This window comes from Lagopus leucura, unplaced genomic scaffold (genome assembly GCF_019238085.1).
Source record: "Lagopus leucura isolate 7727_CA_CO unplaced genomic scaffold, USGS_WTPT01 35095-0_obj-0_obj, whole genome shotgun sequence".
In the NCBI taxonomy this organism is placed as follows: domain Eukaryota; kingdom Metazoa; phylum Chordata; class Aves; order Galliformes; family Phasianidae; genus Lagopus; species Lagopus leucura.
In genome coordinates this window covers 1-14,963 of record NW_024964202.1, presented here as the reverse complement: position 1 = coordinate 14,963, position 14,963 = coordinate 1, and the positions used below count along the sequence as shown (strand labels likewise).

Here is a 14,963-nt window from a genome sequence, read left to right as displayed (position 1 = left end):
GGGCTTTGCTGCCTTTCCTCCTCGTTAGGGCACCTCTGGCTGTGCAGGAAGAGCCTCTGCAGGCTGGAGCTAGTAAAATTGCCGTGTAGTTACATATTGATAACTACAACAGCAACAAAGGAAAGAATGAGAAGCATGAATATCAGAAAGGGTTAGTATTCACAACAGACTCATAAAAGCCCCAGTGTCAGTTTTGGCAAGCAGGCATCAGCCTGGAGCGGGAGAACCAGCTCCCTGCAAACAGCCCTTGTGTTGCTGCATTGTATGGTGCCTCCAGCCCCAGTGGACAGACCACTTTCAGGTTGTTACTTCTGCATTTGTTGCCTCTATTTTCCATTCATAGAATCATTGAATCACAAGGTTGGAAACAACCTGCAAGATCATCTAGTCTATTCCCATGAACATTCTTGAAGCCTTGGGCATTGAGCTGTTTGGAAAATATTAAAGGAAACATTCTAATGGGTGTGTGATTGCCCACTGTTATTATGGCCCTAATCTTGTTTTCACCATGGTGATGGATGTACTGCAAAGTTGCTGGTCAAGCGGCTGTGCCAGATTCTGGGAAACACTCTTATCTCCGTATTTCTTCCATTGAAGCTCCACTTCCAACTCCCAAACCCATGGTGATCTCCCTGCTTGAAGGAGGGGAAGACCCCTGGATCCCAGATGTGTGTAGCCCTGAGGCCGTGCCAGGAGACCTCAGCCCAGGTGAGGTGGTGGAGGGAAGAAGTTTGGGTCTGGAAGAGCCATTTTTGTGTTTTATTTTGGGCACTGTGTACTATTTCTGGATTTCCTCTTTCATCCAGGAGAAACTGGGATTACAGATGTACTGGAGGACCTGGAGGAAAGTGGTGTGGCCGAAAGGCGGTGGGGTGGTGTCTGTGTGGAAGAAATCAGAAGGGATGTCCAAGGAGGCCTGGAGCAAGGTCAGGGTGAGCACATCATGGAGCCACTGGGAAAGCATCTGGGAAAGACAGGGAGGAGCCCGTTGGACTTCAACATAGGTCAGAGAGAGCCTGAAGAACCCAGGAGCATGGATGTGTGCCAGCAGAAAAAGCAGAATCCATGCACTGAGTGTGGAAACAGCTTTGAGGAAGATTCCAGTGTTGTTAACCACCAGTGCATGAGCTCAGCAATGAGTCCATACAAGTGCTCTGATTGTGGGAAGAGCTTCAAATGGAGATCCCTCCTCATTGTCCACCAGCGTGTCCACACAGGAGAGAGACCCTACAGGTGCTCTGAGTGTGGGAAGAGCTTCAAAAGCAGTTCTGATGTGAAGAAACATGAGCACATCCACACAGGAGAGAGACCCTGCAAGTGCTCTGAGTGTGGGAAGAACTTCAAAAGGAGATCCCACCTCACCTCCCACCAGCGCCACCATGCAGAAGAGAGACCCTACAAGTGCTCTGAGTGTGGGAAAACCGTAAAAACCCGTTTCCACCTCACGTACCACCACCGCTTGCACACGGGAGAAAGACCCTACAAGTGCTCTGAGTGTGGGAAGAGCTTCAAAAGTTGTTCTGATTTAAACCGCCACCAGCGCATCCACACAGAGGAGAGACCATATAGGTGTCCTGAGTGTGCAAAAAGCTTCAAAAGCAGTACTGAATTGAAACGCCACCAGCGCATCCACACAGGAGAAAGACCCTATAAGTGTCCCGAGTGCGGGAAGAGCTTCAGAAGGAATTCTGAATTGAAGAGCCATCAGCACACCGGGGAGAGACCCTTCAAGTGTCCTGAGTGTGAGAAAAGCTTCAAACACAGGTCTAATCTCAACATCCACAAGCACATCCACAGCGCACACAGGCTGTAAAACATCCCCAGCATACGGGGAACCTTCAAAAGCAGTTCCAGCCTCATTACCTACCAACACAGCCACACAAGATACAGAGCCTGCAGAGCACCTGTCAACGGTTTATGGGCTGGTTCGGCCCAGTTCCATGACCAGCGGGTAGAGGGATTTCGCAAAATCCGTGCCTCTGGAAAAAAGGGAAACAGGGGACCCAAAAAAAATTAAAAACAGCGGCAACGACCTGAGGAGAAACAAACTGAGGTACCAGAGTGTTTGCACTTGGGTGGAGTCCAATCCGTGCATGCACCAGTGAGTTCACGTGGCAGGAAGCCTTAGAAATGCCTCAAGTGTGAGAAGGGCTTTGTGCAGAGTGCAGAGCTCCTCACTCACAAGAGATGGCACTCGTGGAAGAAGTGCTACAGATGTCCCATGTGTGGGCAGAGCTTTTGCCAGGGGATCCACTCAGTGCAGAGACCATGGAAATGCCTGCACTGCAGGAAGAGCTTCATCCTGAGCTCAGTCGTCATTAAACATTGTCCAGTCTGTGTGATAAAGTGGCCCTGCAAGTGTCTCTGGTGCAGGAAATTTCCCTCTGAGCTGGCGCCTGCTTTCTCATGGGGAAACCCCCTACAGAGAGACCTTAAGAATTTTGGTGAGCCCAAGGATGGGGGAGACCCCAGTTATTCTCCCCACACAGCAGGAGTTTGCAAAGGAGATGGAATCACTGGCACCCTCTGCAGAATGGATTTAACCCAGGAGCTTCAGATGGCCTCTCCTTGCTACCCAAATCCTGCTTTCCTCTTCTGCTCTTCCTGCCAGCAGCTTTTTGATGCCATTTCCTAAGGAGAGGTGTCTGTGTGGGGATGTTCTGTGTGTCTGTGTGCATGTGTTGCTCTCAGTAATTTGTGAGTGTGCTGATGAATCTGAGGGAAGGGTCAGGAGAGCAGTAACGTGGCTCTTGGAGTTTTTCTGAGAATCATCTGTAGAGGAAAGGGAAGGGGGTGAATAAAGTAGCTGAGTTGTTCTGGAGCTTTCTTCACTGTAGTCTTGTTTGTTGTTCTTAAAATAAATGTCAGCATGTGCAATGAGGAGAGGGAAAGGATTTGGTTTTGGTTTCTCCTCCAGCCCACTGATTGCTTTTGGGAAGGCATTTCCCAACCTGGAGGGAGAAAACCGAGCCTTCTATTGGTGTCTATTGGCCTATTCTTTACAAGTCTTGTGTCTTTTCCTTCTTTTCCTTTCTGCTGTCACACTCGCCACCCGAAAGTCAGTGCACCCATTTTTGCCTGTCAGGAAACTGCCTGTTTGCAGGGCAGTATCTGTGTGCATGCTTATCTTTGCAGGTATCATCACAGAATCACAGAACTGTAGGGGTTGGAAAGGACCTCTAGAGATCATCGAGTCCAACCCCCCTGCCAAAGCAGGTTTCCTACACCAGGTCGCACAGGTAGGCATCCAGGCATGTCTTGAACATCTCCAGAGAAGGAGACACCACCACCTCCCTGGGCAGCCTGTTCCAGTGCTCCGTCACCCCACTGTAAAGAAGTTCTTGTGCACATTTGTGCAGAACTTCCTATGCTGCAGTTTCCGGCCGTTTCCCCTTGTCCTGTCTCCACGTACCACTGAAGAGAGATTGGCCTCACCACTATGGCCCCCACACATCAGATATTTATAAACCTGGATTAGATCCCCACTCTCGTCGTTTCTCAAGGCTGAACAGACCCAGTTCACTCAGCCTTTCCTCATAGCAGAGATGCTCCAGGGCCTTCACCATTTTTGTGGCCCTCCGCTGGACTCTTTCCAAGAGATCCCTGTCTTTTTTGTGCAGGAGAGGCCAGAACTGGACGCAGTGCTCCAGGTGAGACCTTACCAGGGCAGAGTAGAGGGGGAGGATCACCTTCATCGACTTGCTGGCCATGCTCTTTTCAATGCATCCCAGGATGCCATTGGCCTTTTTGGCCACCAGGGCACACTGCTGGCTCATGGCCAACCTGTCGTTCACAGGGATGCCCAGATAACAAGTGTGCAGTGCAGCTGTGATCCCCCAGCCACATACAGCACCTTTAGAAGCAGAAGGCCCCTGTGCTGCTGAGGGCTCCTTCCTTCCCCCCACACATCTCCCTGCAGCTCCCTGGCTCTGCCGGACAGCCCTTTACACTTCCATAGGGATGGGATCCAGATGAATCAGCTGAGGCATCTTATCCTCAGGTTGTAGTCCTGGGTCCTGGAGGGAGTCAGCTCCCTCCCATGCCTCCCACACACCCAGCCAGACCAGCACTGACCACACATTTGGCCACAAGCAACTGGCCCCCTGCATCCCTCCTCTTCCACAGGCTTCTTTCTCCTCCATCTACATTAATTCCCATCTTTGTCTGGTGCAGTCACTATCCATTCTTCAGCTCTCACTGACTACATTTCCCTCTTGCATCCCCACAATGCTATCCCCATGCTGGCTGTACTTCCCTCTCCCTGACAGAGCTGCCATCTGTGTCACAGGGGTTGTGCCGCACTCACTGACATCCCTGTGTCTGCTGTAATGAAAATAGCCTTAAATACAGCGACTACTTTTTTGGACAGTGCTCCTGGAAAACTTTGTCTGCAACACTGAGACCTCCCTCATGAACAGTTCAAGTCTTGAAGACTTGAGAGAAATGCCTTGTTAGATCTTTCTGCACTGTAATGAGTCCCTCAGCGAATGTGGTGTCCATGAACTTCAGATACTGAGAGAAGACTGCAGCAAACAAATGATGAAGGTGCAGTCAAAAAGCTGTCCAGAAATGTTGGAGAGTGTTGGAGTGTTAATTGGTCCCTGTGGAACCATTACCAACAAAGCCTCCCCACATCCATGTTAGAGCAGATAACAGGAGGTCGTGATTCCAGGCAGGCAAAGACCCTGTGCAGGTGCTTTGAGAGTGAGGCAAGCCCTTGGTTTGTCTGATGCAGCAGAAGGGTAGGGCCATAGCTGCAGCCTCTGGGAAGGGTGGTCCTGTCCCTCCCTGATGTCCCAAGGCTCTTCCACATTCAGTGGAATGTGAATCATAGAATCATTTAATCACAAGGTTGGAAACAACCTGCAAGATCATCCAGTCCAATCATCCTCCCATTACCATTGCTACTACAAGCCCCTAAGCCATATCTCATAGCCACTCATCCAGATGCCTCTTGAGCACTGCCAGGGGTGATGACTCCACCACTTCCTGGGCAGCCATTCCATTGTCTGACCACTCTCTGAGGGAAAAAAGTTCTCCCTTATGTCTAACCTAAACCTCCTCTGGTACAACTTAGAGCCATTTCCCCGGGTCCTGTTTGTTGCCTGGGAAAAGAGGCCAAAGTTTGAGAGTGCAATGAGGTCTCCTCTGAGCCTCCTCTTCTCCATTCTAAACAATCCCAGCTCCCTCAGCCACTCCTCGTAGGATTTGTGCTCCAGACCACTCACCAGTTTCGTTGCCCTTCTCTGGACACGTTACAGGGCCTCAAAGTCTTTCTTGCAGTGAGGGGCCCAAAACTGAACACAGTATTCGAGGTGCGGCCTCACCAGTGCTGAGTAGAGGGAGATGATGACCTCCCTGCTCCAGCTGGCCACACTATTTCTAGTGCAGGCCAGGATGCCGTTGGCCCTCTTGGCCACCTGGGCACACTGTCGGCTTGTGTTCAGCCAAGCTTCAACCAACACCCCCAGGTCCCTTTCCTCTTCACAGTCATCCAGCCACTCATCCCCAAGCCTATAGCGCTGTATGGGATTATTGTGGCCAAAGTGCAGGAACTGGCACTTGGCCTTGTTGAACCTCATCCCATTCCCCTCAGCCCAACAATCCAGCTTATCCAGATCCCTCTGAAGGGCCTCCCTACCTTCAGGGAGATCAACACTACCTCCCAGCTTGTTGCCATCTGCAGACTTACTAAGGGCACACTCAGTGCCTTCATCAAGGCCAACAATAAAGATATTAAACAAGATGGGTCCCAGTACCAAGTCCTGGGGGACACCACTTGTAACGGGTCACCAGTTGGACTTAGCTCCATTAACCACTGCCCATTGGGCACGGCCCTCTAGCCAGTTACTTACGCAAAGAATGGAACAACTGTCCAAGAACAGTACACCTGTCCTATGTGCGTGTGTAGTGTTCTGTGAGGGAAAATGATACGACAACTACTGGCCTCCCTACAGGACTGCAAGGAGGCAAGGAGGCCCCCGTGGCATGAGGAAAACGTGCCACTTGAGCCTCAGCAGCAGACACAGCTGCCACAGCCAAGAGGACAAAGACCTTGGTTTTCTCTCAGGGCCCTCCAGCCTTGCCAGTGCTGTTGGCCATCTCTACCAGAGGCTGTTCTATGCAGTCCTACACCAGCCTCCTCCTATTGCCTGCAGGCTGCAGACACTCACTTCGACTCCTGCACTCGCACTCACCCGGGCATTGCCTTACTCTGATGGTTCTGCAATCTCACTAGTTGTTCCTTGTGACACAACAGCACAAATTGATCACAGAGTCCTGCTGGGTGTCTGGCACCATAGCACTACCATTGTAGGGGAGGGCTGACCTGTCTGTGCAGAAAGAATCACTTCTAAGGTCCTTTTCCAGCCATGTTCCTCTTGTAGTCCTTCAGGAGATTTCCACAAAATGGTAATCCTTCATGCGTCGACCCTCTCACAATTGTATCTGTCTAAGCTGTATGCTATATAAGGAAATCACAGAAGGCTTGAATTACTTCACAGCTTTCAGAGAAAAGGAGGAAAAGGAAAGAAAATTAAAATGAGTAGGAAGATCACCATGCTTAATATCCCTTATCTCCTTCGCTAGCTTTGCCTCAGTGTGAGCTTTGGCCTTCCCCATTACTTCTCTGCAGGCTCTGACAACACTCCTGTACTCCTCCCAAGCGGACAGGCCCTTTTTTCAACTTTTTCTAAACCCTCTTCTTCCCTTTGATCTTATCCATGAACTCCTTGCTCATCCACGCAGGCCTCCTGCATCCATTCCCTGATTTTCTACTCTTAGGGTTGCACTGATCCTGAGCTTGGAAGAAGTGCTGTTTAAATGTTGGCTACCTCTCATGAGCTCCCTTACCTTCAAGCACCCAAGCCCATGAAACACCTCCAAGTAGGTCCCAGAAATTGTTGAAGTGGGCTCTCTGAAAGTCCAGGGCAGCAATCCCACTTTTTGCCTTACTTCTTCCACCCAAGATCTTAAACACCACCATCTCATGATTGCTGCATCGCAAGCTGCCCCCAAACTTATCATCCCTAGCTAGCCCATCCCTGCTGGAAAGAACAAGGTCCAAAATCACCCCACTTCTTGTTGGCTTCTCCAACAACTACGTGACAAAATTATCTTCAGCGCATTGCAGGATCCGTCTGGATTTTGCGTGCCTGGGCATGTTGTTTATCCAGCAGATATGTGGATGATTCATGTCCCCCGTAAGAATCCAGCTGCATGTAGAAGGCCTCATCGACTTCATCCTCCTGATCTGGTGACTGTAGTACACCCCACAACACTGTCAGCCATACCAGCCCTGCTCTTCATTCCCACTCAGCTCTCTTACATAAAGGGCAACTCCTCCACCTCGCTTCCCCAGCCTATCGTTCCTGAAAAGGACGCAGCCCTCCATGACAGCATTCCAGTCACGTGAACTGTGTCACCACATCTCCGTGACTGCAGTGAAATCATGGCCCTGCGACTGTACACAGATCTCCAGCTCATCCTGTTTATTTCCCATGCTATGCACGCTGGTCTACAGGCACTTCAGGGAAGCAGCAGGTGCATTTACACTTGGAGGGACACAGGAAGATTTTGGATGGGGTATTGGCAACATGACCTTCTCTGAGGAGTCCCCATATGATCCTATGGGAGAGCTCAGAGGTTTTCCCTGTAATCTCCAACAATCTCTCACAGTGACAACATCCCTCAGCCCTTCTCTGCCACACTGAATTCCACTCTCTTGCCTCTTTGGACCTTGTTTAAAGACTTGGAAATCATTCCAGAGAGCTTGTTCCCCAGCACACGTGTGCCCCACTTGCTCAGTCCGAGTCCATCAGTAGCCCACACACCCCGTTTCTTCCTGCACAAGATCAGAATACCCAAAGCCTTGATCACAGCGCTGCCCCTTCAGCCAAGCAGCAAAAGGGAGCCTCAGTGCTCCCCAGCCAGGGGCCCCCAATTGCTGAGACTGTCCATCCTTTTTTGGTGGCACTGATAATGACACAGTGTCCTGTCTGGCCCCCTGCCCTGCATTCTAAACGTTCTTCTAGGGGCATGAGTTCTGACTGCATAGTTTTGCATTTCCTCACTCAAAGAATGTGAGACATTGTCACTGTAGACAACAGCAGCAGTAGGAAGTTTGAGAAGCAAAATGACTGCCCTCACATTGTATTTTGCCCACTGACTGATATTTAGTCCCCTAAGCAAGACAGAGAGTATGTCTGCTCCTGTGAGCAGAACTGTAAGCTCCATTCCATCCAGCCCACCAAATACACACAGCAACCCCATCCCATCTCACCTGCCCTGCATCTCCAGCCGGCAGAGCCCAGAGCCATCCATCACACACAGCACAGCCGTCACAGGACCGTTCCCACCACCTGTCACTCATGCTGATGATGCTGCAGCACACAGGGCCTCCAGCTTTGGATGCCAACGTGAAAAACCAGTAACACCTAACAGCCTTGCACATGTGTTGAGGACTGGCTTGAAAACCAAGGCCATGTTCAGAGTATCAAGGACATGATAGCCTTGTAAGGCAATCTGAGTAAACAACTAGTTGCAAGTTAAGCTGTATGAGGAAGCTGTTATAGGAAGTAGGCGTAGCAGGGAACTTCACGTTCTCACGGTTACAGGTTGACGTAAATGAGTAGTGCCCAATGAGAAGGCGACAAGCGTACTGTAAGGTTATATACTCTGATGCTCTACCATTAAAGGTTGGACTTAGCTGCTAACTGGTATCGAGTCATCTCTAAGATCCTACAATCCCGCTCCCAAATGGCACCCGAACAGGGAGCAGAGGCAGTCTGAAAAGCTTTGGGGCTTTGCTATGGGAGGAAGGACACCAGTCGAGTGAGCGCGCGCTAAAATCGGGAAGGAACACAACATGGAGCTGGAGGTAGCCCTGTCATTACTAGCGAGCTTGTTAGAGAAGTGAGGCGTAAAGCTCAGTGCCCAAGTCCTATCTGCATTAGTTACAATGGGCCGGGCAAAAGGGCATTTCAATGATTCAGTACAGGTCTTCTTGAAATTAAGGAGTGGTGAGATCTTGGTGATGCTATTTGGGACGCTGTAATAGATGTAGAAAAGTGCGCAAAAAGGATGCAGAGCCCTTGGCAGAAGGTTATTAACTGCCTAAAGAAATACCAAGTAGAGAAAAATACTGCCCAGAATGTGATGCAAGTTTTAGACCTGGCTGAAGGCAGTAAGATGACAGAATGGGTGTTCGGAGTGGGGGACAGTCAATCTTCAAACCATCAACCCCACCAATTATGCTGGAAGCTGAAGTTTCTGTCACGGAGATGACTAGATCAATCTATGTCCATGACAGAGGCAACAGGCCTCTGCCCTCACCCCCCCCACCCCAGTCCCACAAAAAATGGGAAGGAAGGAAGGGAGGAAAAGAGCAGCGGCAACAATCTATGGAGGAAAACTTATTTTACTATAATATCAGAATACAAGATAACGCAATATATACAATTTAATTGAAATTAATAAATCAGACAAGATGAGAGAGAGGCTTCCCGGGACTGAGTCAAACCTGAAAAGGTTGGAACGGCTAGGAAAGCACCCTCCAGCACCCACTGCAAGGCAGCAAGAGAGCGCCCCCCCACCCGGAAGGGCCAGATCCCGTGACTGCTGTAATGTACAGGGATAGGTAGCTGGAATTGGGGCAGTGACACTTTAATGCCCCGTACACTACATGATGTTTTGATGTGGAATACTGAAACCCAAAATAAAAACAAACAAACAAACAAAAAACATAGAACCATGACACTGTGTCCCCCCTGCAGGGAGAAACCACAGTTTGGTTTCTGGGCAAACAGGTTCCTTCGGAGCAAAGAGTCCTTATACAACTCTGAAAACTCCAAGGGGATTTTTTCCTTAACATTAACTTGAGAACAGTTTGTTCATTTTCTGACAAAATATCAATGACGAAGGCATCAAAATGTTTACAACAATTGAATGCAAAATCCTAAATTGTAAGGGAATAACCAGGAGTCTTCTATTAGCTGGAGCTGGTGGCATAATTTAATGCAGCAACAGAAGGGCTGGCTTTCTCTCTCCTGGCTGAGGCCTGTTTGCCAAAACTGACTCTGGGGCATTTATGAGTCTGCTGTGCATATTAATCCCTTCTGAAACTCACAGTTCTCTGCATATCTTTTATTGCTGTTGTAGTTATCAGAATGGAACTGCATGGTGATCATTCTAGGCCCGGCCTGCAGAGGCTCATTCTGCACAGCCAAAGGTGCCCTAACGAGGAGGAAAGGCAGCAAAGCCCTCACCCAGCGAGGCCACGCACTGGTACGTCTCCAGCATCACGTCCCGGTACAGCGCTCGCTGCGCAGGGTCCAGCAGCGCCCACTCCTCCCTGCTGAAATACACGGCCACCTCCACAAAGCTCACGGGCTCCTGCAAGCAAAGAGGCTCCTTGCTGGGAACAGCCAAGGCTCAGGGAAGCAGCTCAAACAGGACACAAACTCCCGTCCCAGCCGCTTCTCTGGCCCCAGCACACACACGCTGGCTGAGGCCACCTCCCTCTCCCCTGCATTCACATCCCTCGCCCCTCGGCCTCTCCTGCCTGCTTCCCCCAGCCCCTACCTGAGATGGATGTGCTGTGGCCATCTGCTGCTCCCCTGCAGCTGAGATGATCACGGCTGGAAGACAGAAGTTGAACTGGAGCCTGCAGGGACAAGAGAAATGGCAGGGGAGCTGTGAGGGAACGCAGCAGTCCCTGTCCCAGCCCAGCCCTCCACAGCCCATCTGCAGGGCACTGCCTGGGGGATGGCACAGCAGGCCTTGCACAGGAACACAAGCAGCAACAGCACTGGTAATGCTCTGGCTAAAGCTGATTACAAATCACAAAGCTGACTCCAGCTGGGTGGCACAAAGAACTGACACCCGGTTCAACAGGTGAGGGTACATGGACTGTATGCCTAAAGACAATGCATAGCAAGGAGGCAGTCATCTTACCCTTAAACAGGGAGCAGCCCAAGTGCCCCTTGAGCTCTCCTGCACAGCAAGGGCTGCATGACAGGATCTCCCCACAATCAGGGATGTCTCTCAGTTTCACACCTGTACAGAAATCCCACTCGGCTTCATGTCAACACACCTTGCTGACACAGATCTTCTGTAAGAGACTCATGGTTGGTTTGGAGCTTTGTGAGCTTCTCTAAGGTGCTTTGTTAGAGTGATTATCTGAAGGTAATCACAGAATCAGAGAATACCCGGGGTTGAAAAGGACCGCAATGACCATCTAGTTTCAAGAAACTGCTATGTGCAGAGACACCATCCAGCAGACCAGTCTGCTCTGAGCCACATCCAGCCTGGCCTCAAACACCCTAAAGGATGGGGCATCCACGTCCTCTATGGGCAAACTGCTCTTGTGCCTTACCACCCTCTGAGTGAAATTCTTTCTCCTGATATCTAAAATAATCTCCTCTGTCTCAAATTAAAACCATTCCCCATGTCCCACCACTATCCACGCTCGTAAACATCTGTTCCCCTCCAGTTTATACGTTTCCTCCAAGTCTTGGAAGGCCACAAGGAGGTCTCCCCCGAGCCTTCACTTCTCCAAGACAAAAAAGCCCGAGTACCTCATTGCAGAAAGATTGCCTCGACGGCGGCATCTCCCTTCCCTCCCACCAGGGGGCGCCGCTTCCCATTCAGCTCCGCACGCACACCGCGCTCACTTCAGGGCACGGTTCTCAGCACCGTGCGCCCTTTGCACGAGGCAGCCTGGGCTGCACTTTACTGACGTGCTGCTCGGGCGCGTTCTCAACGTGTGCTCCAGTCAGCACACAAGATCTCAGCTTTTCAGCTTCTATTACACAGCCCAGTGCCGGAGCTGCTGCAGATGCTGGACGTGCTCAGGATCTGCAGCTGAGCGCTAAAGGCATCGGCAGCTGCCGGGACAGCCTGAACAGAAGCCTTGGGAGGGGTTCGCACATCTCCAGGTGAGCCATCAGCCCAGCGCTATGTGCACAAAACGTAACACTGCAAGGGCCGCTAGAGGCAGGTGTTACCTGCTGGGTCCACGAAGGGAAACTGCGGGCTGCCCGGGAAGGAGAAGGGAAGTGGAAATTCACCCCTTGGAGGCTACACGTTCAGACACTCACAAGCAGGCATCGGGGAGTTGAGAGCTTCCATCAATGCATGCGTGCAGAGCTGCAGAGCGAGGTCATCTCGCGTCTCCCGTGGCCCAGAGGGAAAAATGCAGTCCCGGCTGAGCTGTGTTACAGAGAGCCGACCGGGCAGCAGAGCACGCTGAGCTCCTCTGCTCACTTCCTCGCTGTCCCAGCAACAACCCCTTCCTGCGCCCCTCGGAGCCCAAGCCGGGCAGCAACACGCCTAGGAACCGCTGCTCGCCTCGTTGCAGCCCGTCTAGCCCAGCAAACCCGCTGTGCTGGGCAGGAGCTGGAGCCGGGACCGGGCTCCCGCCTGGGCTACATCAGTGCCGGTGCCGCCCCGCCCGGTGACGCTCCCACTCCCCTCCCGCTGCTGCTGGCAGGGGGCAGGAAGCGTGCGCTCCTCTGCACGAGCCGCGAAGGGCTCCTACCTTGGGTGCGGAGCAGGCTGCTCCCGCCTCTGGTGCAGGCAACCGGGCTCCTGGGAGTCGCGGAGAGCAGAGGATGCCGAGTGCCCTCAGCCCGGAGCTGGTCGCAGCACGGCCACGCTGCTCCTCCTGCCACCGCCGTGCTGCCCGGACGGCTTCCAGCCAGGCTCTGGCCGCTTCGGCACAGCCTCAGGTGCAGGCAGCAATTCCCACAGCGAGCACGCCCCGAGCCGGCTGCCAGGCCTTGGGCAGTTTCACAGCTCGTTCTCATGGCACATCTGGGTCTCCTTGGTTCCTTTGGTTAAGCTCTACAAGGGCCAGCTCTGCTGTTCACTGCTGTAGATCTACAGATTTTAAGGTCACCCAGAAAGAACTGCCCTCGGGTTAACCGGGGGTTTGTGTCTGGGGAAGAGTGCTTCCTGTTCTGTTGCATTTTCTGTGGGGCAAAAGTGGGCTCCTAGTTTCATTTGGCAATGTTTAAACTCTACGCATCTTGAAGGGTGAAGGCGCGAGGGTGCTCCCCTTGAGGGTGGATCCATAGCTGGAGGTTCGGTCATGGCGATCCTTGTGGGAGGACAACCCTTGGGAGCAGGGTTCCACTTGACGTGGTATCTGGAGAATTCCAAGAACCTCACGGTTGAAATCTTGCAGGAGTGAGGCTATAATGTGCTCGGGAATGTAAGATTTGAAATAATTTGGAGAAATTATCACAACAGAAATGTACCGGGGGCATTTGCAGTTAGCTGCCAGGAAGGGGCCTGGCAGGATCATGTAACGAGTAATTGCCCAAACTATTTCTTCATTGTGGTTATCTTTGTGATTGTTAAGTGTTTCTGTTATAAAATGATTGCTTGTGGAATTCCACATACAATACAAGTGCTCTTGTTGCTGGGGACATTGGTTATAGCTCTTGCCCAGGGAATTCAATGTTCCCATGCCCTGGGGAAGTAGGCAGAGTCCATTACCCAGCAATGGAGACTTCATAAGCGGCTGCTGTGTGGTGTGAATGCTGACTATTGGATGCAAGGTGTGAGTGGTGTGAATGTGGGAATCGAGTCTAACTGGCTGTTTGTTTAACCCCGTATTTGTTATCAGAGGCTTGACCTGTAGTAGTGTCCAGGGATTACAGTGGAATAGAGGAAAGTGGCGTTTCGGTTGGTGTTGTGGACTGGGCTTTAAAGAGGAATATGCATGTGCTCACACTAACGTACTAGCTATAAGGTGTGGACTTTGGGGAACAATAAGGAATCAATGAAATTGAGTATGGGGGAGCAGGGGAAAGGAAGTTCCCAGTCAAATTCCACTTCAGATACTGCTGGGGAGCCTGGGGGCCCCATGTGCAAGACAACTTCACTAAAAAATTGTGATCGATGGTGTTTGGAAGGTGATGACCATTTAGCAGTTCATCTTGTTTGTGCCAAGGCAGGAGATGAGATGCTGGAAGTGCCAGCCTTCATCTGCAGAGACCTGGGAAACTGGATATCCCAGTGTTAGCATGGGAAGCCTTAGCAGGGGAGGAGCTGAGAGCAGGGCTGTAGGACCCAGAGATCTCCTCAGGAGGAGCTGAAGGGGGGGAGCTGGAAAGGCCCAGGAGGGTTCCTTCCATGTTGAACAGAAAAGCAGTGCAATAAGAGGCACTGGATTTGGTAACAGATGCAATAACAATTAAGGGTGGAGAAGATTAAGCTAAGGAAGGAATTGCAGCCAAGTGTGGAATTGGTAGTAACTGGAGCAACTTATTGGGTGTGAAATACTTCTCTAACTCCAGTAAGTGATGAATTTGTAACCGTAGGGGAAGCCACTGGCAGAAGTGAGGAGGTTTACTTTCTTAAGCCTTTACAACTTAGTATAGGTAAACAGGTAGGGATACACAAATGTTTGTAGGTGCCAAATTCACCAAAGCCTTTCCTCGGGCAAGATTTGCTAGAACAAGTGGAAGCCACAATCTTTTGTTTTTCTCCATCCATGTCTGCTGAACTTGTTTACATCTCCCAAAGTCTTTTGCTAATCAGAGCGAGAATGTCTGTATTTTCTCCTGGTGAATTACAGATTACAGAAGCAAAATACAGGACCTGGATAACCTAATCGAGGGGCTAAGAGAGTATTCACAAAGCAGAGGACACAGGGGTGCAGACTTTTGTTCCAGATGGTTAAAAGTTTAAACTGAGGGTAAAGCAAGTTATTCAAGATAAGACCAAATCTTGATAGAGAACTTAGGAGAGCATGTGGGAGAAGGAGGGTGGATTAGGGTTCAGAACAAAATAATAGTTCCCGCCTCCTTATTATGGGCCATAATCATGGCTGAGCACAGGAAAACTCATTGGGGAACCGAGACCCTGTATAAATACTTGAGGCATCAGATTGTGGCTTGGGATTTATACACCACCACTAAGCAGGTAACAGAGCAATGTGAGATTTGTTTACAGAA

The 14,963-nt window shown here is 50.8% G+C and overlaps 1 protein-coding gene across 1 annotated transcript; it reads left to right on the top strand.

Moving 5' to 3' along the window:
* Positions 1-597: 597 nt before the first annotated feature.
* On the top strand, positions 598-1,813 carry LOC122191594 (zinc finger protein 239-like; the record flags this gene model as incomplete). The annotated part of the gene is made up of 2 exons (XM_042891913.1): positions 598-708; positions 807-1,813. Coding segments are annotated over 2 exons (1,118 nt in total), but the record flags the coding sequence as incomplete, so codon positions are not given.
* Between the last annotated feature and the right edge of the window lie 13,150 nt (positions 1,814-14,963).